Below are 23,280 nucleotides of genomic sequence, written 5' to 3' on the forward strand. Positions count from 1 at the left end.
AAAGGTCTTAGAAAGCCTGTTGAGGGGTTTGAGCTTTGTCCTCAGGGAAGTGGGAAACCAATGAAGAGTTTTAAGGGATGTGAAGAGTGTCAGATCTGCACTTTAGGAATTTCATTTTGGCTGAAACATGAAGAATGGAATGATGCGATTTGGCAGTAATTTGAAGGGAGTGGTTAATTATATCAGTCTTGGAGACAGACACAGGTTTGAATCTCCCTTCAGTGTTTATGTTCAGTACTACTGTTTATCACAAATATTTCACCTTTCTGATTCTTTCAGGTCCCCAAGACATTTCTTTCACCATTTTAAATGTTAAATATCTTCTGTATCATTTTGTATACCTGCCAAGTATTGGGATCACTTATAAATTAGATTTTATATAGTAGGCAAAAGCTGGTCTCCTTGTTGCCACCCTTGCTCCTTCAGTCTATTCTGCACTGAACCAGCAGAGAGATCCTTCTAAAAGAAAAATCAGATCATATTACCCTCTGATTAGAACCTCCCAGTGATTGTCATCTTCTACCCCATCAAAGCCCATGCCTTACGGCAATTCAGTGTTCTCTGATCCATTCCCACTCCTGAGCCCTGCCCGCTTGGTCCATTACCCTCTTGCTACATTGGTTTTCTGTGTTTCTAGACTGTGCTAAGCATGATTCCCATTAGGACCTTTGCACTTGCTGGAATTCTTTTCCTACATATATCCACAAAACTTGATCTTTCGTGTCCTTCAGGACTTTGCTCAAGTGTTACCTTATCAGAGAGGCCTTCCTTAACCATCTAGTATGAAATCATGCATCCCATGTGTATACACACTGACACACACACACACACACAATCTCACACTCTCCTTGTCCTCTATAGATTGCTCTGCATACACAGGTACCATAGGACTTTTTAACCTTCTGATATTTATATTTGTTTGTTTCCTCCACCATTAGAATATAAGCTCTGTGAGGACAGAGACTTTGTTTTATCACTGGTGAATTCTCGGGATCTAGAAGAGAGCCTAGCAAGTCTTTCTAAAATACATATTAAGCATGCATAAACATTGTGGATGAAATGGATACACAAGGGATTTGGAACTAGATTTTCCAACATTCTTGCAGGATGGTTAAATTTCACCTTGTTTCAAGCAGAAATCTCAAAACCTTTCAAAGACTGAACAAGCAGACATACTGACCAGAACTTTTGCATATTTTGAAAATATGCTACCTCTATTTTTCAGCCTTTTACTTAGTTTCAAATTCTACTGCTATAACCCTCCTCTGATTTTCTTTAGTATGGGAAAAATGTCAAAGAAGCTTATCTCCCTGTAGTGATGGGCTATAAAGGGCTTTAGGCTATGGTGGGATCTCTGAGGGTCTGCCAGAATGTCCTAGGCAGCGGTGTTCTCCTGGGCACTGGTGCAGTTTGCAGTATAAGCCATCAGCAGCAAACATGAGCCAGAAAGTGTAGGCGAATGTGGGGTGGCTCTCAGCCAGCTTGAAGCTATGAAAGCCTCTAATCCAGTTCCTCTTTTAACTTTTTCCAGGACATAAGGGTATGTTCTGACTCAGGGCTTCTTCCTATTGCTGCATTATCTGATGTCATAACTAGTCCCTCCTGCAAGGCCTGGGAGACAGTTACCTTGACTTGGAGCAGACCTTCCTCTACTTCAGTTTCCCCTCACCTCCGTCCCAGGTTCTGGAAACAGAAGGGATGTAAGGTCTGAGTAGAGTTTTGCTTGAGCTGGTGGGTGGACTTAAGGCCATGGTGGTTGAGTCCACCGCTATGCCTACCAAGCTTTGTGTGCTGCTCACTGACTCTGTTGCCATGGCCCTCCTTGCCTACAGTCCTTCATCATGTGTATATTTTGTGGTCACTCTTGTCATGCCACATGAGCTAATTTAAATGGAATTATTGGTCCTGCATTTTTTGGTCACTTGAACCCTCGACAGAACTAATATGTATTTTAGAATGACCATGGAAAATATGACCGACGCCGAGAAGGAACATTTTAAGGTTGGTGACGCTGATTTCACAGCCTGCCAGGCTCTTACCCACAACTAGGCCTTGGCCTGTTTATCTCCCTTTCCAGCCTGCCGAAAAACAGTCTCTGTACACAGATGTGAAGAGCTGTGCTTGAAGAACCAGATGCCCAGCTGCTAATGTATCAGCAGACCTGGGCTGGCTGAAAATTAGGAAGAAATGTGCTCTCATCAAAACATGCTTTTAAAAACTGTACTTAATGTGTGGAAATATTGCATTATAGCAGAATTTTTTTCTTCTCAAGAACAAATGCCATTGAGCTTTGATTTCAGGCAAGCTTGAAGTTTTGTTTCCAAGTAAGTGTGGAGCAATAGGACATGATTTCATGAAATACAGTGTAAGATGCTCTCTGGCGTTTAAGATAATCACCAGGCCTTGTGTTGGTGGGATTTTTTCAGAGTCTGATTTTCAAAGCATCAATTGTAATAAGGTGCTTTTGGCATTGAAACCGTTTTTGGAAGATGATGTACTAACACAAATTTAGAAGAAAATCTGCTTTAGTAAAAAGGAGGAAATTGTTTAATGCTTCAAAAGTCCTGTGATTTTGGCTATTAGCATGCATAAATGTGTGTTTAATAAGGCAAGGCTATATAAATTGAACTTTTCCTTTCCAGTAAGTCAATTGTGTATCTTGCTCCGTGAATGGGTACTACATGTAGTAAATTCACAGAAAGACTGAGTTGTAAACTTTACAAAGGATTGCTTAGTCACTGATGGAGTCTTAGAACAATCATTCACCATAGATTTTGTGATGGTCAAATATAAACAAATTTCGGTTTTGTGATGGTCAAATATAAACAAATTTCGGTAAGAGTAATAAAAATAAGTAATTAGTAATGCTTTGGCTGCAGCTCTAATGACATGACTTTTTTTCTGCCCTCTCCCCCATCTTATTTTTACCAGTAGGTTGTGACAGTTGGAAGTGTCATGTACAACATGCGGCGATTAAGTCTTTCACCCAACTTTTCAATGGGATCTCATCTGTTAGTTATTGTGACTCTCTTATTTTCCCATGTGGACCATGTAATTGCTGAGACAGAAATGGAAGGAGAAGGAAATGAAACTGGTGAATGTACTGGATCATATTACTGTAAGAAAGGGGTGATTTTGCCCATTTGGGAACCCCAAGACCCTTCTTTTGGGGACAAAATTGCTAGAGCTACTGTGTATTTTGTGGCCATGGTCTACATGTTTCTTGGAGTCTCTATCATAGCTGATCGGTTCATGTCCTCTATAGAAGTCATCACATCTCAAGAAAAAGAAATAACCATAAAGAAACCCAATGGAGAGACCACCAAGACAACTGTGAGGATCTGGAATGAAACAGTTTCTAACCTGACCTTGATGGCCCTGGGATCTTCTGCTCCTGAGATTCTCCTTTCAGTAATTGAAGTGTGTGGCCATAACTTCACTGCAGGAGACCTCGGTCCTAGCACCATCGTGGGAAGTGCTGCATTCAATATGTTCATCATTATTGCACTCTGTGTTTATGTGGTCCCTGACGGAGAGACAAGGAAGATTAAGCATTTGCGTGTGTTCTTTGTGACAGCAGCCTGGAGCATCTTTGCCTACACCTGGCTTTACATTATTTTGTCTGTCATATCTCCTGGCGTTGTGGAGGTCTGGGAAGGTTTGCTTACTTTCTTCTTCTTTCCCATCTGTGTTGTGTTCGCTTGGGTAGCGGATAGGAGACTTCTGTTTTACAAGTATGTCTACAAGAGGTATCGAGCTGGCAAGCAGAGGGGGATGATTATTGAACATGAAGGAGACAGGCCATCTTCTAAGACTGAAATTGAAATGGACGGGAAAGTGGTCAATTCTCATGTTGAAAATTTCTTAGATGGTGCTCTGGTTCTGGAGGTGGATGAGAGGGACCAAGATGATGAAGAAGCTAGGCGAGAAATGGCTAGGATTCTGAAGGAACTTAAGCAGAAGCATCCAGATAAAGAAATAGAGCAATTAATAGAATTAGCTAACTACCAAGTCCTAAGTCAGCAGCAAAAAAGTAGAGCATTTTATCGCATTCAAGCTACTCGCCTCATGACTGGAGCTGGCAACATTTTAAAGAGGCATGCAGCTGACCAAGCAAGGAAGGCTGTCAGCATGCACGAGGTCAACACTGAAGTGACTGAAAATGACCCTGTTAGTAAGATCTTCTTTGAACAAGGGACATATCAGTGTCTGGAGAACTGTGGTACTGTGGCCCTTACCATTATCCGCAGAGGTGGTGATTTGACTAACACTGTGTTTGTTGACTTCAGAACAGAGGATGGCACAGCAAATGCTGGGTCTGATTATGAATTTACTGAAGGAACTGTGGTGTTTAAGCCTGGTGAGACCCAGAAGGAAATCAGAGTGGGTATCATAGATGATGATATCTTTGAGGAGGATGAAAATTTCCTTGTACATCTCAGCAATGTCAAAGTATCTTCTGAAGCTTCAGAAGATGGCATACTGGAAGCCAATCATGTTTCTACACTTGCTTGCCTCGGATCTCCCTCCACTGCCACTGTAACTATTTTTGATGATGACCACGCAGGCATTTTTACTTTTGAGGAACCTGTGACTCATGTGAGTGAGAGCATTGGCATCATGGAGGTGAAAGTATTGAGAACATCTGGAGCTCGAGGAAATGTTATCGTTCCATATAAAACCATCGAAGGGACTGCCAGAGGTGGAGGGGAGGATTTTGAGGACACTTGTGGAGAGCTCGAATTCCAGAATGATGAAATTGTGTAAGTTCTATATTATATGTGTGTGTGTGTGTGGTTCAGTGTGTTTATGAATGTGAGTCTGTGCATCATTTTTTAAATTAAATAGCATGCAAGGAATGGAATAGCTTTTATACAAGATCCCTTTCAAGATATCAGTCTTTGCTTGGGTGCCAGTTATCAATATGCTCTGCACACAGAGATCTTAAATTTATTTACATCAGAATTTTATTTTTACTTTTATACGTTTACACATTTTAAGTACATTGTGACTATGATAAAATGAGTGATGGGACACAGTTTATCAGATGACTTAAGACAGGCTGAAAAATTTGTCTTCTATTTTGAATCACATGGTATGTACTCAGAAAAGGAATATTTAAAACATCACAATAGGTCTCTAACTTCGTTTCTGAGTACAGATTGGGAAAACCCAAAAGGAAACACCCTGAAAATAATTTCTTGGCTACCAGGGCTGGCTGAAAATATTTTTGTGGCTTTTATGTGACATTGTGTTTTGTGACAATGTAAGTTAACGTTTCTGCTTAAATGCCAATGCTAAATTATGACTTCATAACCAATCCTGCTTCTTCAATGTTATGCCAACATGGGAAAGGCCATCCAGCCCTTTTGTAGTTCAAGTCCGGTTTTATTTTACATCCTTATTAAACAAACCCTGTACCCCACTGATAAAGTGATGGAGAGAGAAATAAGGTTCTGTCTACTGTCTGGTTGTCAGGGAGCAGGTCAGAGAAAGGAAGGAAAAATTTATTCTTCCTCTTGGTACTTTACAGTGGCACTGTGCTCATGTAGTAATATGAAGTACCCAGTTGTTAAGTGATTCTTCGACTGAGAGTTGATATTTAGAGGGCTGTTCCCCCTTTGCCTAGGAAAGTGTGTTGCACTCAACTCACCAAAAGCAAACCAGAAAATTTGACCCTATGAACAATTTCTGGGGGGAAGGGAGGGAGGGAGAGAGGGAGGGAGTCTGACTATAATATCTGCAGTACAACAAAGAACGTTAAAATGAATGATTATGTTGGTTGAAGCATTGGACATTTAGAAATTTCAGGGAAGAAAAATAAATATATAAATACAGTTCTAAAATAGTTAACTCTTATGATAATGGCATATGATATGCCAAATGGTGAATGCATGCTCTTTAAATATGAAATTTCTCCTACTGAAAGTGAGAGAAAACAAACCGAAAAGGGGGAGGGGATGGGCAGAGAGAACAGATTTTCCTGAAAGAGCCTTCCAGTGTCTTTACATCTCTTTGTTGTTATACTATAGTGATAAGTAGTGTCGAGTACAATATCACAATGAAATCAAGCAAAGCAGGGATTATAATATCCATCTTCTGATGTTTGTAGGGAGCAAAGTGTTTTGATTAATATCTATTTTATTTTAATTATAATGTTGTTAGTGTTCCACTTATTTAGATGTGTTTTGTTGGGATACGTATTTTACTGAGAGATAGTGATCTAGTAGCAAATTAATATCCTTCATATCCAAGAAAGAATTTTTTCAATGGTCTTGCATTGGAAAGTTCATGTGTGCCCAGGTTAACACAAATAAACTTTATTCCTTTGCTAGGAATTCTTTCCCTATTGATTATATTTTCCCTAATGATTATGTTTTCTAATCATTTCAGTTATTGAACCGTTCTGTAGTAGATAGCACTTGTAATCCATGTAAAAGTGTATTGCGTGTTGTTAAAGGTATATTTCATGTCGTTAAATGAACTCATAAAGGTAGCCCTTAAAACAACTTAAATCTGTGTTTTGTTTTGTTTGTTTGACTAAGCATATTTTCTTTTGAAAATTTAATCTTACCTTTTCTTAAGAATAAGGACTCTATACTGGTTTATTTGAAAAGCAGTCTTTCCCTATCTATTCTGCAGTTCAAGACTTTTACCAAACCATAAATAACCTTCTTTTGGGTGGTACAATGCAGAAGAATAAGGAAAATGATTTTTAAAAAGGATTGACATTGATTTGATAGAATAACTTATTCTGCCAAGTTCCATTTAAAACATTCATCCTGTCCAATTAAATTGGAAGGAATATTGCCACATTCCATCTTTAGAAATTTAGATTTCTTGTGAGAATTGGTAAACATTGGTGGAGTTAGTGAAAATTGGCTAATAATTCATGCCATCTCTATATATATGTTCTTAGGAGTATTGAAGATCAATCGCAAGTTTCTTGCTCTATAAAATTGTTACTGTACTTCATTTGCTCAATTGAAATGTGAAATTTTAGAAATGGCAAAGCATTTAACTTATAAGTGGAATGAAATTACAGCCCTACATTTTTCTTTTTTTCTAGATTTTTAATTTTGAAGAGATTTCATCTTGACTTCATAGAGTTTTATTACTGACAAGCTTTGTAGATGCTAAGTAGGTCTATTGATTGTACAAATTTGTTTGGCTGGGACTTAACCTTAAATTAAGCACCAAGATTCAAACACAAGGTTTCTAGAAAAACATATTATCAAAGATATGTTGATTCCATGTCTTTGCTATTGGGAATAGTGCTGCAATGAACATACAAATGCATGTGTCTTTATAATAGAATGGTTTATATTCCTTTGGGTATATGCCCAGTAACGGGATTGCTGGGTCAAATGGAATTGTGCTGCCCTCTTAGAAGCTTAGAAAACATTATTTTTTATGGATTATTTTTCCTTTGGCAGTTGTCTTATTTCCATACAGTCAGATCCAAGTGAAAGAGTTTGTCATCGTGCAATGGAGTCAGACTATGTAGATTAAACCCAACTTATCTTTAAGAATGAATTTATATCTCATCAAATTACATAGTTAATCTTGAAAGATGTCCTCCTTCAAAACCTACAGTACTTAAACAAGGCTGATGGCACCACCAAGCTTTATTAAGTACTTTGAAAAGAAAAAATGTTTGTTTAATGTTGTGCACAAAGCCAGACTTTATTATTCTTTCCAGAGCACCATAAAGAGATTCCTGGAAAAGCCTAAATTTAAAGGCTAATTTTAAGAAGTCCCTAACAAAGGTAGAAATAAGGTCCAATCTGATCAAGGATGGAGAATAAGAGGAAGTACAGCTTTAATGATTGTTGGATTCCAAAAACAAGATAGATTCCTAATCTTTGATCTTATTTTTAGTGTAGAAGTAGTCATTTAAATTTATAACATAAAAATGTCTATACATATTTATTCATATTCTCACATAAATGAGTTGAATTATTTCAACTTGATAAGTGATAAGTGATGCTTGTAATTTCTAATAAAATATATTCTCAGCAAAACATTTTAAAATTACAAAGCAAAATCCCATTAAATAGATATAATTAACAGCTAGCACATGCTTTTTTATAAACTCAATGACACATACTAAACCAATGCCAACTAATTTTGACTTACAACAGGGAATTCTGTCTAATGTTAACAGCTAATAAAAAATAAATGAAGAATATGCTAATTTGATTTGTGGTTTGGCAGGTAATATCTACACATTTGAAGTGCTGTTAATGATTGTTCTTTAATGGTTCTAGTTTAATGGTAATAATTATTACAAAATATTGTTTGGTATTTCAAGGTCTAACTTTAGCTTAACTGTTTTGGAAAAATGATAAGGCTAATTAACTAATGTAGATACAAATCAAATTTAATTAGTTATAGCCCAGCAATAGTATTATTTTTGGAAGACAATTTAAAAGATTATGAGCATTTAGTATTATATATTTAAAATACAGAGTTGAAAAATCAGAGTATGTAAGTTAGATTATTTACTTAATATACTCCTTAGAATATCAGCTTACCAGAGGTTCCTAGTCATAGTATAGCATATTAAACAATGGGCCTACCCAAACTTAATTTTGTTTTAACAACTATTATATTTTTCAGTGTAGTTGTAACTTCATTAACTTTAGGAAATAGTATGTGTAAGACATCTTAACAAATATAGCTGTCTGATGCTCAACATTTATATCACATTTTACTCTTTTTGGAAAAAAGACTAGAAAGGAAATAAAATGTCCATATTATATGGGTTCTACGGAATTATTATTATATTCCAGGGAAAATAAATATTTTGTTTTTGCTATTTATGGGACCTGTGTTCTTTTCTTGTTCTAGAGAATTCTATAGAATTCTCTATAGACTTAGCTATATGAGATGGCAATTCAATTCTGAGAGTAGAACAAAATACAGTAAGACAGCCAGATGTAAACAAGGTGAAATGAAGATATTAAGAAAATTTGAAGTGATCAGAACAGAAGGATAATTGTGTGGAGAAATCAGAAATGATGAAAAATATTAGAAAAAATATCACAAGACAAGAAAGGCTGTTAGCAGACACTAATTTCTGCACATAATTTAATAACTCCAACATATTCAAGCTTTACTTTATAGCAGTAGAATTTTATCTGCTACCTTTAGAGCATACAATGGAGGTATGATATTTTATACTGCCATATAATTTTCCTAGGTAATGTACTAATGTAAGAAATTTGTATGGAATAACTTTAGCATTTGAATGGATTTCTGCTTTAGTGGATTATCTTTTCAGAACAGAATATTTATCTCTTTTTAGAGCCAAATCACATATAATATCATCTGCAAACCTAAATTATAACTACAAGATGTTTTTATAAATGCATGTTTTCTGAATGCATAGCTATTATAAAAATAAGATAGGATAACAGCCAAAAAACATTTATGAGTCTGAATTTAGTACTGCCAGGAGCTTAAATTGATTGTGTGCAGAAAGGTTGTTTATGGTGTCAACCAGATTGCCATATTTGCTATTATAATCTTATTTTTCCAGCACTAATTAAAGCTTGGGGTTATAATATCATTATGTAAAGGAATTTTGTCTTAGCAATTGAGATTTCATAGTTCAGCCACATTGAAGTGTTTAAATTACGGGCTCTTTTCTTAGTCGTCATTCAAGGCCATTACATAGAAGGCTGATTGCTTTACTGGGTTAGGGGCAGAGCAGAATTTATATATCAGTTAATCTGCACATACTTAATAAGCTACAGATTTGTGGCCATCAGTGGGCTAAGAATTATAACGGAAATAGAAAAAATATGCTCCTTATACTCTAAAATGGGAGATAATGAGATGGTGCATATTCTGATAAGTACAAATTTCATTTTAAAGACATTTTTTAAACTATAGGAAGCCTTGATTTTAGACAAAATATTTTCATTTGCTTTTGGAGGACAAAAGCATAATTTAAAAGAAAAATGGGATGTGCATTGTAAGATGGACTCATACCTTGGTAAATCTAAGAGTATGGGCAGTTTCAATAGACAGGACCATTATCAAAATTAATGAAAGGCTAAGTGAAAGTACATTTTGTATAATGGGATTTTAAATCATTATAAGGGTACTTAAATCAACCTGAATACATCCTTTAAAGGATTGTTATTTGTAGAACCCTTTTTGTTTGTGGAATGTGTAGAAACAAAATTTGGAAGACTAATGGTATTACCGTATTGTTTTCCAAGCACGTTCTCAAATGCTTTTCATACATGTGATATTATAATGACCCAATGAAGTAAGTTACCTTGCAGATGAGAAAACTGAAACTTAGAGAGATTAATTTCTTCAAAGTGCTAATAAATTATGGATCTAGGATTTGAACCCTTTTCTATTTGAAATAAAAGCTTATGTGCTTGTTCTTCCATACTACTTCGCCTCTTGAAGGTCCTAAAGAGAATTTAACAGATTTGTAGTAAAATATTTTTAGTACTTTATTTTTCTCTTTGTTAACTAGTCCTTGGGTCTCTAGGAATGGTTCTGCTTTACTTTAAACCTATGGATATTGAGCAGCTTTTGAGGAGTCGTTAGTCATTGACAATTAGCTATTGTCACATCATTTTCTCAAGAGTTATTGCTCTGTCACCATCTTGTAAAATCTGAGTGGATTTTACACTAAGTTGTGAAACGGGAAGAGGTTTTCTTTGCTTTACTTTCCTTAGGATACCATTAACCAAGGGAAGTAGATTTAAGTATACTTAATTCTTTTGAGTAGAGCGACCTTGAGGGTCTAAGACATACAAGGGGCTATTTGCTGTTATTTTGCTTCTCTGTCAGCTAACAAAGCTGAGATGTGGAAAATTGCCTATAGGCAACATTGTAATATCATGGGAACTATTGAGGTTTTCCTATAAAATATCTTCATCATATTTCCTCCATGGCTGAAATCTGACCATTGGAGATTTATTGTTTGGGGTAGAACATCGATTAGTCCCTTATTACAGTATAAATGCCATGAAACTCAGAAGTTTAGCCTTGCAACAGTAGAGTTAAATGGCTCTGGGCCAGGTGGCAGGAAAGGGTGAGAAGATAGCTGAATGTACTGTGGGTAAGTGGCATATGAGATAATCTTCGTAACTGCCTTGGGTGAGCCCGCCGAGGGTCCCAGTGGAAGGTGCTGAGTGGGCAGGCAGGACTCAAGCTGCTGTCTTCCCATAGTGCCTTGCAGTTCCTGCCCTTGATTTCTGGTGGGAAGTCCAGAAGGCCCTGGGAGGGAAAGCAGCAATTAACAATATGGGAAGCATTAGAAGAAATCTCCTCCATTGCCTCCTCTCCTGGCTCGACACGCTGCCTACATAATACCCATCTATTTGCCAAAGGTTGAGCCAAGCCAGGGCCCTTTCTTTTCACAGACTTATACAGCTGTTTCACTATAGAGCCAGGCTAAATAAACAGTTCTTTTTCATTTCCTGCCTTTCTCCTGAGGACTTGGTGCTGTAGATGACAATTTCTTTCTTTCCTACAGTGTCTCCACAGGGCTAAATATGGGAATAGGCATTGTGTTCTTTGGTGACAGTTGAAGATATGAAGGTAAGAACGAAAAGCAGAACCTGAGTCCCTCACCTTTCAGGCTGGTGCTCATGATAACAGGGCAACCAGGTGTTGCAGTATACTTAGCAATTCACATATTAATAAAATACCCTAAGATATTTTCCAGATATAGTTTTTTTATTTTATTTTTGCTTTTCTATGCTTACATATGAGATATCTGGAGTCCTAGGTATTCTGAAGCCTTGTGGTGACCCTTGAAACCAAGGCCACACCATTTTTCCATGACAAATTTCCTGAGATAAAGATGGGCTTAGGAGGATCGCTAAACTTGGAAATTTGAGCTCTCTGTCCCCTACCAGCTTTGTGCCTTTCAGCCAGTTACTGAGGTTCTGAGTCAACTTTCTCACCTGTAAAATGAGGAAGATGGTCATGGTGCTGTTGGTGATGGTGATTTTGGATATAGTGGTAATGGTGGTAGTGATGGTTGTGGTTGGAATGGTGGTGGTTCTGGATATGTTGGAGGTGGTAGTGATGGTGATGCTGATGGTGTTGGTGGTGATAGTGTTGGAGATGATGGCGGTAGTGGTGATTATTTTTGGTGTTGGTGGTGGTAGTGGTGGTGATGATGGTTATGGCACTAAGATTTATTAAACAACAAGTTTCATGCTATTCTTAAAGTATCCGTATGACTTAATCTTTGCAACTATATCAAGTAGCTACTCTTATTAGACTTATTTTACAGATGAAGAAATTGAAGCTTAGAGATTTAACTTTCTCTGGGTCACACAGCTAATAAAGGGTGGATCCAGAATTCAGAAGCACTGCTTGACTGTAATTCCCATAGAGTCTTATTCAGGGCTGTTTCTTCATTTGAATGGCTTTCATACACAAGGAGGAATATGTATCAGGCTGTGGTGCAGTGACACTAACCTCAACACATGCTCAAGCTGCTCAGAAGATGAGAAACTAGAGCAGTCATTTATCTTTTCTGGGATTCTAGAACGTGTATTAACCACATTGCACCCCGTGCCCCACTCTCCATTAACCTAGAAGGCCATGAATAGCTGAGTTTGAGAGGCAAGGGAATGCTTAATGTTTTAGTCCCTCCGTGTAGCTGACCTACCTAGTTATTGTTGGTTTTGGCTTTTTTCTCTCACACAATATTTATTTCCCTATGTTCCTAGTTTTTAAAAAGAAACTTCTTTATTCCTGGTTTTCTGTCATTGCCTGCTTTGGCACTGTAGCATTTAACTTCCTTATATGGCTGAATAATGAATGCAGCTTTTCTTCGTACTTGAAATAGCAGTTTCTTGGTCTTTTTTTTTTTTATTGTGTTACCAGACAATCTAAATTAATGACAACAAAGAATTAGTATCAGGGGATGCTGTTACCTTGTGTCAGCACTAAAAAGAGGTTAAAACATTATATTCTGTGACCCTGGAGGTGGTTAACAGTAAGAATTATTTATTAGGAGACTTTCTTAGAATAAGTGACCTGCATGGCAGTTCATCTTATAAAAAACTTAGAATTCCAACCTCCGCAGCACATAGAATTTTTAGATATATTTTTTAAATGCCCAATTCCAAGTCATTCTTATTTCTGAATCCTCTCTGGAGGACAAGAACAAACAAAAAATTCTACCTAAAATCACATGAATGTCCAGTTACATCTTGCATATACTTTATACAAAACCAATGTTCAGGTGTTTCTATAACAAATTTGTTTTTGAACAAGGTGGTTTTATTAAATTTTTTACCTTTTGCAGGCAAATTATTGGTCTATTTGGTGTAAACCTGATAGCAATGTGTTTATAAATATAATTATAACCTTTAAAAGAAGCCTGCAACTGTTAGCTTTCAACAAAGAACATTTGTCTTACACACACACACATATACACACAATTATTAAGGAAAAAGTGGGAACGCAAAATTAAGTCCTATTTGCATAGGGTTTAATTCTTAGGGCGCAATTAAAGAAAAAGAAAAATCCTAATGTTACAAGGACAAGTTTCCTTCTTGCACACTAACCATTACAATCTTGACACAGTTTTGAAAAATGAGCTATTCAGTTCAGTGTGTATATCTGTGTTCCTGGGATTTGTATATCACCTGAGAGAGAGAGAAAAAGAGAGAGGGGCAAAGATGGAGGGAGGCAGAGAAGGAGGTGGAGGCAGGGTGAGTAAGAAGGAGAGGTAGGCAGAGAAAGAAGGAGGGGGAGAGAAAGGAGACAGACAGAGGGACAGAGACAGAATATACAGCCCTGATTAGATTTCTGCTGTGACTAAAATGAACTGAAGCCTGGAATTAGTCCATACTCTTGCTCACGCAAACAGAAGACAGTATGAGAGTAAGGAAATAGAAATGGGATTCACTCAAGCTGCTTCTTTATTAAAAATAGACAGCAACTTTGTCCTTGAAATCAAGTGTATGTGCCTGAGTGTGTTTGAGAAGCCAGAAGTAGCCTGTGGAATCCAGAAGGGCTGGGCCCTATTCATTGATTCCTGCTTCCAGCAAATATTCTATGAGCATCAATCCCGTGCCAAGCCCCTTGCAAGATGCTGTGACAACAGTGGTACCTAAGACATAGCCTCTGCCATAGAAAACCTCAAGCTTTACTAGAGGAGATGGATGTACGAATGTTCAGTCCTACAACAGTGTGTATGTTTAGTCACCCCTAAAGCTTCTCTGTGCCTTCTTTGGCCTCCTTCTCTCAATGCCACCTGATGGGGCTCTTGCCACTGGTGTTTAGGCTGAGAATAAATGATGATGAGCTGTCAGTGTTGCTGTCCACTCTAGGAGCAACCCACCCCCTGTGCCTGCTTTTCCCCAGAAGAAAACTACAGGGCTCTCTCTCCTCTCCTGTCCCCATCCCAGATGGCTCCTGTCACAGTTTGGCTGCCCTCTCTGATGGAGACCAGAAGAGCAGAGATTAGGAACAACTCAAATCTGATTCATTTTTCATGGCAATAATGAACTCAGAAGAATGTGAAGTAGGGAGAGTTTTGTCTTCTACTTCGCTTCTTAATCCTGTGCATTACTAGGGGAACCATGTGTTACTCACACCTGAGTCCTTTCTCTAAATGGTATGAGTTTATTAAGCATGAGCAAATGAGGCTACTACAGACATTGAAACTACTTAGCCAGGAATCTGATGAGCTGAGGCTCAGTGCTTTTGGGGTCTTAGGCTCAGGTGGCCTAGTACCTCAGAATATCCTGACATGGTGTTGAAGTAGGCCGGACGGATTACTGAGAAAAGACAAAAGATCAGATATGGGAGTCTTTCTGAGCTGTTTTATTATGCAAAGAAGAACCCTATGTGGGTTGTTTCTGGGATGCTATAAGCTGATATATTCTAGGAAGTAATTTATCTGACCTACACATGGTCTAGTAAAATGGAATAATATTAATATAATCTAATGTAATAAACAGTAAATATGAATATATAAGTGTAGAAGTAAACATAAAACAAATAAAATAGTGTAAAGAATATTAAGTCCAGATATTTATCTGACAATATCTAGAGCTAAACTATCCTGCGGTTGTTATTTGTTTGGATAATTTAAGTGTCCTCTATAGGTTTGAATTATTTTAGGGAAGGAACATCTTTCCCAATATTTCATGACTTCTATAGCTATTGTAAACTATATTCTCTTAAATCGACCTGGTTTTGATTATTTGGTTATTAATTCTATGGTCAATTCTTATATATGAAGCACTTGAAACATTTTGAAGTAGATCTGCGTCTTTGACCCTAAAGTTTTCCAGCTTACTGTTTTATGACTCTGTGCGTTTACCTTGTGTGTGTGTGTGTGTGTGTGTGTGTGTGTGTGTGTGTGTGTGTGTATCCATCCAAGCTATCAGTGTGCCTGACTCCAGCTGTCTTCATTTTAAACATGTTGCTTCCTAAACATGAACATGGAATAAAAGTGAATGGTAGATGTTCATTGTGGACACTGTGCCATCCAAAGGCCATTTTTGCTGGTAACATAATGACTAAAGGCACACGCTTTGGGGCCATACTAGCCTGGGTTTAAATCCTCATTTTATCTCTGTGGCTTAAGCCTGTGGTCTTAGCTACTAAGGACGCTCAGGTGGGAAGATCACTTGAGCCGGGGAGGTCTAGGTTGCAGTGAGCTGTGATCACACCACTGCACTCCAGCCTGGGTGACAGAGCGAGACCTTGTCTCAGAAAAAACAAAAACAAAACAAAAGAAACAAACAAAAATGTCAAATTCTTCAGCAAAACTAATCCCAACACTTGCTTTGAGAGCCAATAAAATGTTGTAATAAATTGAATATTAAGAAACATGTCTTGATTATGTTTTTCTTGTTTGGTTTACAATTCCCAATGATGTCTTCTGGGCCAGCCTTCCCAAAGTTGTTGCTCTTCTTTGATATTAGGGAGAGGATCAGAAAAAAATATCTATTTGGTACTATGCATATTACCTGGGTGACAAAATAATCTGTACACCAAACCCCATGACATGCAGTTTACCTATATAACAAACCTGCATATGTACCCCAAACCTAAAAGAAAAGTTACATAAAAAAAAATAAAAATAACAATTGGTCATACTGAAGACAATCACAAGACTGAGAGATAGGAGAACTCTGCATAATCTTCAAAAAGCAATCAAATATCAATAACTTAAGACATTTTAAAATGCTCATTTGCAGAGACCTCTGTACTTTGCCTCCTGAGAGAGAGTTTGGTAAATTATGATTTTTATTTTTGGTCCTTTGCTTTTTTATCTACCCTTTTCCAGTGGGAAAATGTGATGCCTAGGGCAAAGCTAGATTTTGATGAAGTTCTTGCTGATAAGAGGCTTCTATTAGGTTGGTGCAAAAGTAGTTGCTGGTCTTGTTACCACTTTTAAATTAAAACCAGCAATTACTTTTGCACCAACCTAATAAAATAGAGAATATAATCCAGGAGACAGAATGGAATGCAGAAGGAAACAAGTATTTAGGAGTCAGGAGTTCCAGAACCAACTTGTCTCATTAGGCTACTGGTCTGGTTAGTTGGTCGCTACCTAGGCCAGCAGCTTTGGGTGAGTCATTTCATTTCTCTGAACTTCAGTGTTCTTGATAGTAAAATTAAGGCATTGAAGTAAATGATCTATGGGTTTTCTTCCATCTCAAAAACGTTTGCTGTCCTAAGAGAAAGCAAAAATTTTTTTTAAAAATTACATAACACTGAATAAGATTTAGAGTAAAGTGTGAGGAAATGATATTTTTTTGTTTTCTAAATTAGTCTATGCCTTACTTTTTAAAGTAATTTGCCAAAAAGAAACACTTTAAAAGACAACAAATACATAAAAATAGCTTAAATCTTTGTTTCTTAGTGAGTCTTGATAAGTTATGAACTTGTAGAATTATATATGTTAAATGGATGATCTACTAAAATGAATTTTGTCAAATTTGTTTTAGTGTCTTATATAAGTTGACCTTCCTGTCACAATGTATTTAGGATAACAATATAACTTATTGTCCAAATCAGAGCACTTTTGTGAGTAAAAGAGGGCACTATTAATAATTATGCAGATACATAATTAAGAAGTATTGCATAGTCAACCTAATTTGAACATCTCTGTGCTTGCTGTCTCAGAAAAGTGGAGAGGTTGCTTTTTTTTTTTTTTTTTAAAAAAAACAGAGTCTCGCTCAATCTGTCACCCAGGCTTAAGTGCAGTGGCGTGATCTCAGCTCCGCCTCCCGGGTTCAAGCAATTCTCCTGCCTCAGCCTCCTAAGTAGCTGGGATTATAGACACCTGCCACCACACCCAGCTAATTTGTGTGTGTGTGTGTGTGTGTGTGTGTGTGTGTGTGTGTGTGTGTGTGTGTACTTTTAGTAGAGATGGGGTTTCACCATGTTGTCCACCCTGGTCTTGAACTCCGGACCTCAGGTGTGACCCACCCCTGGTCTCGAACTCTGACCTCAGGTGACCCACCCACCTCGGCCTCCCAAAATGCTGGGCTTACAGGCCACACCTGGTTGAGATTGCTTTTCTTTGGAGACAAGTGGAATAAGAGAGCAATAGTCCTTTGAAATGAAAGACTTTGCATTTGATGTTTCCGTTTGTTTGCTTTACCTACCCACATCCTATCCTTTTTTGTAATACAGCTTGGCTAGTAAACATGCCTGCTGGAATGGAGACAGATAGGGGAAAGTAATTAGATTAGTGGCAATGGAAGAAGTAATCCATTATGCTTAAGCCACAACTCCAGTGGTTTGCTAGTCAAACCACATTGGCAGTTTTCTTTTTTTTTTTTTTTTTTCCATATGGATTAGAACAATTGATTTTTCTTCTATGTCTTCAGGAAAATTGTAGTTACAGGTGAAGTAGATCTGTAGGATTGTGAGCAAAGTGTTGCCTCTGCAGCAGTCAAAACCTTTACCAATTATGTCTTTAATTTTTCTTTTTTAATGAGAGATTCTCTGAAGTCCCCTCCAGCTTTAAAAAGCAATTATTCAGCAACATCACCACCTCTCCAGCCCTGAGACTTCCTGACCTTGTCTTACCTTATCTTACTCTTAGACTTCGTTGTTCAAGTCTGGGGAAATAGTTGGTGCACTTCTACTGTACTACTATACTGTGCCTTATAGGCTATCCTTATCAGTCTTCTTCATGCATTCCATGAATAGTCCTCAGAGTCCTGTCCTTAAATACGCGTTCATCCCCTTTTACAACAAATTTCTGAGCCATGTATTTCATTCTCTTTGGTATCTAGATGACATAAATCTGTCTGTGGCCTTCTTTCCCAATATTACCAACTGCAAAGAGTTTTCTCCGGTTGATACCTATTGTCTTATAAATATGCATCATTGTCTTCTTTATTTAACCAATAGTATTTTTTCAAGGTGATTTTGTAGGAGTAGAACAATATTGATCTTTAGGCATAAAGCAATTTAATTCAAATCAAGTTAGCTATATGTTTCCATAATAAATATATTGACCTATCATAAATGTATGGCAAATTAATCATATTTATTGATTTTAAACAAGAGAAGAGTTATTGAAAAAGTACCTGAGCAATGAATAAACCTCCAAGAGACTAAATCAAGTCCTCATTTAAACATGACTTAATTAAAGAATTTAATATTTTAGTTAAGTGATAGATAATGAAAGATCAGTCAAGGCAAGAACAATGAAGAATTTAGCACAAGGAATAATCATGCAAGTACAAGATCAGAATTAAGCTTGAAAACATTAAGTAAAATTATTACTGAGGGTTGTTGTTACCCACACACTCAATGTTACTCAGCAGATGTACAAATAACACTGTGTACTGGTCCCAATGTGCTAGGGACACATCAGACACACTGTCACATTAAAACACACCTTGTTGCTCAGTCTCATGAGGGACCTCATATATGGCTGCAGATGTGTACAGATGTTTGCTTCCCCACAGTCTAGCTGTCTTTGTGGCCAGAATCTCAACAGTTCCCAGAGTTTTGGTCTTAAGATACTGTTTTCCAACAAAATCAACACTGAAAATAAGAGACAGCAAATAATACAATTTCACTCATTAGTTGTTCTGTAATGACTTTGATTCATGTTTCATTTCATAAAATGCTTGAAGAGCATGAGCAATACATTTATATTAGAGAAACCAAGGTACTGACTTTCTGTTTCTAAATTGTTCATGCCATTATGGTGTCATTAAATGTTAGGTTATTCTCTTACATAATTCTTACAAATTTTCTTTTTTAATTAGTATAAAATATGATGCTCAACAAATTAATTTTCTTAACTGTTGGTTGGCAAATCTGTTTTACTACATGCACACCTAGTGAGACACATCATTATGTGCTTGCAGTGGGTCAACCTATAGTTTAAGAGAACATAATGCTTCTTTTTCTATGTATTTATGTTATATTTATCCAAGGATTAGTAAATATAAAAATTTGCCTTATGAACAAAGGAAATTTAAATGAAACTTCTTGGCATGTCTTATACTTCCGTATGCCTTTGAGCTCCCTATTAAAGACATTAATTTGTATCATGCTGTGCAGTGATATTATATGTAGTAAGGTCTCAAGCTACAGGACATGAATGTTTTCACTTGCATTTGAAATAAGACTTTCATGTAATTTGGAGGGAAAACAAGTATAGGATGTAAAGCAGACCAATGTTATTAACTTCTGAATTCCTCCTTTATTAAGAAAAAAGGGCTCTGCTTATAAAGATTCTTAAATAGATCATTTTAAAAATCAGCAATGGTTTCCAGCTTCATCCATGTCCCTACAAAGGACACGAACTCATCATTTTTTATGGCTGCGTAGTATTCCATGGTGTATATGTGCCACATTTTTTTAATCCAGTCTATCATTGTTGGACATTTGGGTTAGTTCCAAGTCTTTGCTATTGTGAATAGTGCCGCAATAAACATATGTGTGCATGTGTCTTTATAGCAGCATGATTTATAAACCTTTGGGTATATACCCAGTAATGGGATGGCTGGGCCAAATGGTATTTCTAGTTCTAGATCCCTGAGGAATCACCACACCGACTTCCACAATGGTAGAACTAGTTTACAGTCCCACCAACAGTGTAAAAATGTTCCTATTTCTCCACATCCTCTCCAGCACCTGTTGTTTCCTGACTTTTTAATGATCACCATTCTAACTGGTGTGAGGTGAGAGGGAGGAGGGATAGCATTAGGTGATATACCTAATGCTAAATGACAAGTTAATGGGTGCAGCACACCAACATGGCACATGTATACATATGTAACAAACCGGCACTTTGTGCACATGTACCCTAAAACTTAAAGTATGATAAAAAAAAATCAGCAATGATAACCAGAAAAAATACCTAGATTACACTCCAGCATTTCAGAGGACATTTAGATGGAATCAATAATACCAAAAATATCCATCAATAGTTTTCATCCATAGTAAAATGAGGTTGGTGTCTTCCTAGTTGAGCTTATCATGATAATACTCTAAATTATTATCATGACTGACTCATGCCTTTGCAATTTTAGCAGCTGTGGTTTTGTGGACATAATATTAGCCAGTGAATTTAGCAGGAATTTCTGAAGTCAATAACATTACCTGTGCTGTCTTTGATCTATACAGTCAGTAGTGCCTAAGAAGCATGTTCTAGCAAGGAAACAATCTGAATCTCTTTGCTCTTAAGGTAGTGCCTCCATTCCCATGGTCAAGAATCTGTTTCGGTTAAAACCGTATGCCCACTCCAAGGTAGTGTTAAATTTATGGCAATGAATGCTATAACTTGCTAGTTATTTCCAGCTTTTAATCCAGTGCCTAATATACCATAAATGGTTGTAAATATATGATTACAAAATAGATGTACTATCTCTCTATGTAAAACAGCTTTTGTATTCTCGGGAAGGAGAAGTAATACGTTCATGAAAACTAGTTATATGTGAGGTAAGCTAAGTACACTTAATACACCATCAGTCCATCTCACCAAAAAGGTTATAACATTTTATAGACATGGTCGCAGTTGCATGAGATCACTTTCTCCTTGACATTAATATATTCTGACATATCACTAAGCAGCCTGTGTAATATGAACAGTATAGCAATGCCATGAAGAACATGAGTTCTGGAATCAGACCATTTGGTTCAAGACCCAGGTCAAATATTTATTTGGAAAGTAATATTGGGCTAGTTATTTAATATCTCCCTGCCTGTTTCCATGTATAAAAACCAGATCAATTTTTCTATATCAATGGTATTTATGAAAAGTAAATTATATAGTATGTACAAAAAGATTAGAACTCTGCCTGACACATACTAAAAATTCAATTTTGACTGTTGAGTTATTGATTATAAAATAACTTAGATGTCTGTATAAAAATAGGATACCCAATATAAGAAATTTTTAAAAGACAAGGAGAAAATTGTAATTTCACAAACCAGAGATGGCTACTTTTTACATTTTAGTGTGTCCAGGTATAATCTTTGTTTTACTCTTGCTTTTTTGTGAAGGTTTGCGTTAGAAGTTTTCATTATATGAATAAAATTCTTTAAAGTCTTAATATCTAAGTATTATTTCATTAAATGAATACAATTTATTTAATGAGGCCCCTATTGTTTGTTTTTGTTTTGACACTGTTTTTGTTTTTTCAGGTTTTTTTTAAAGACAAAGGTTTATACATAAATAATATAGTGAACACTTTTGAGAAAGCAAAAAAATCATGGCTCACATTTTAGATTAGTTCTTTAGGCTAAATTCTCAAATTGGAATAAATAGACCAAAATGTATAGACATGGTAAGGCTAATAATAACTTTCACAAAGCTATTTTAAGAGAATCTGCCTGAATTTACATTCCTAATGAGCATGTGTAATTTTCTGATGAGACTGGTTGTTAGAAAACCTTACCAGTGCTTATATATGGAAGTACTTTAAGGTTTTTTGCTAATATTTACTGAGTGTATGCTGTGCGCAAAGTGTTATGCTAGCTATTATTAACTTTAAATCAGTTACCTTTGAAATGTGCCTAGATTTGAATAGTAACTGTTATTGTTCAAAACTCTTCTTAAAATGCTCTTTGAAATTATCTTCAGAGCCATAGATAATACCTGTTTTTCAAAGTTCCTAATGGCATTATCTTACCTAATCACTTATTTCATATGAAAGTCTTAGTGCCAAACAACTTTAGGCTGGCCCCAAAATCAAATCCAATCCAAAAAAACTTAATTATTTTTCAAAATCATTTATCAAGCCTGCAGCTGTATTGCAGTACTATAGAAAGGGCACATTCTTGGGGTCAAAAAATCCCATTTTGAATCCCATTTGCTGGTATTATGTGCATGGCTAATTTAGTTATATATTCTTGAACTTAGTTTTCTTTTCTGATAAATGGTGAAAATAATTCTCAAAGTGCTATGGTAAGTATCACAAGATAAGGTATGTGAAAATGCTTTTTTAATAAGAAAATGACATGCAATGTATTATCAGATTTTGAAGAGAACTTATAGGTGAGCTCACAGAGTGGGAAGATATGTTTAAATAGCATGTCACCACAAAAAATGATAACTGTGAGGTAATGCATACATTAATTAGGTGGATTTAACTATAGTGTACATATACTTCAAAATATCATGTTATACATGTAAAACATTCTTTCTAATTTTTAAAAAATAAATGAATACATTTTAAAAATAATTATAATTACTACATTTTCATCATAGGAAAATCTTACAATTTTGTCTTTCCCCTGAAATATTTGCAAATAGATTATCTCTAAAGTTTTCTTCTTTCCTGTAGTACTCATATACATTAAACTATAGATAGAATATATGGGCTTCTTTTACCAATCACCATCTGGAAAGCTTTTAATGAAAATCAAATGAAATTATTTTCAATGTGATCCCTAGCACTGGATGTTATTTTCCTCCGAATTTGGCCAGTAACAGGTCATATTGAAAGATTTTGCTGGTATTTCTGGTAAGTCAGGATAATTTATTGTTCTGATGGCCTGATTTTTTTCATTACATCCTTTCATTGCCCTCAGAGGGGTACTATAGTAATCAAACAACCCATTTCCAAGATTTATTGTCTAAAACTTTAAAGAGTCATGTGTTCTATCCCTTGCCCCATGATTTATTAAAAAGTTAAAACATAAAGTTTTTATTTCATAGGTTTTCTTTAGTATTTGCTTCCAGAAGTTGCCCCCTTTTTTCCCTGTATTCCTTCTCCCCTCCCCCTTGTTTTCCCTTCTCACTCTTAGTCCATGGTTGCTCCTATTCACTAGGTTATTTTAAACTAG

At 36.3% G+C, this 23,280-nt stretch overlaps 1 protein-coding gene across 22 annotated transcripts in view; it reads left to right on the forward strand.

Annotated features, from left to right (window-relative positions):
• SLC8A1 (solute carrier family 8 member A1) overlaps window positions 1–23,280 on the forward strand; it is a 414,612-nt gene that overhangs the window by 78,583 nt on the left and 312,749 nt on the right. For 14 of the 22 annotated variants that reach the window (XM_063695923.1, XM_063695922.1, XM_031008042.3 and 11 more), the window contains one exon: window positions 2,935–4,763. In XM_063695923.1, coding sequence (XP_063551993.1) covers window positions 2,956–4,763 — 1,808 coding nt within the window. In that variant the 5' untranslated portion in view covers window positions 2,935–2,955. Of the gene's footprint in view, window positions 1–2,931; window positions 4,764–23,280 lie in introns of those variants that run through there. The other 8 variants (XM_063695921.1, XM_063695920.1, XM_055377774.2 and 5 more) reach the window with 1 other exon arrangement.

Source organism: Gorilla gorilla, chromosome 12 (assembly GCF_029281585.2).
Source record: "Gorilla gorilla gorilla isolate KB3781 chromosome 12, NHGRI_mGorGor1-v2.1_pri, whole genome shotgun sequence".
In the NCBI taxonomy this organism is placed as follows: domain Eukaryota; kingdom Metazoa; phylum Chordata; class Mammalia; order Primates; family Hominidae; genus Gorilla; species Gorilla gorilla.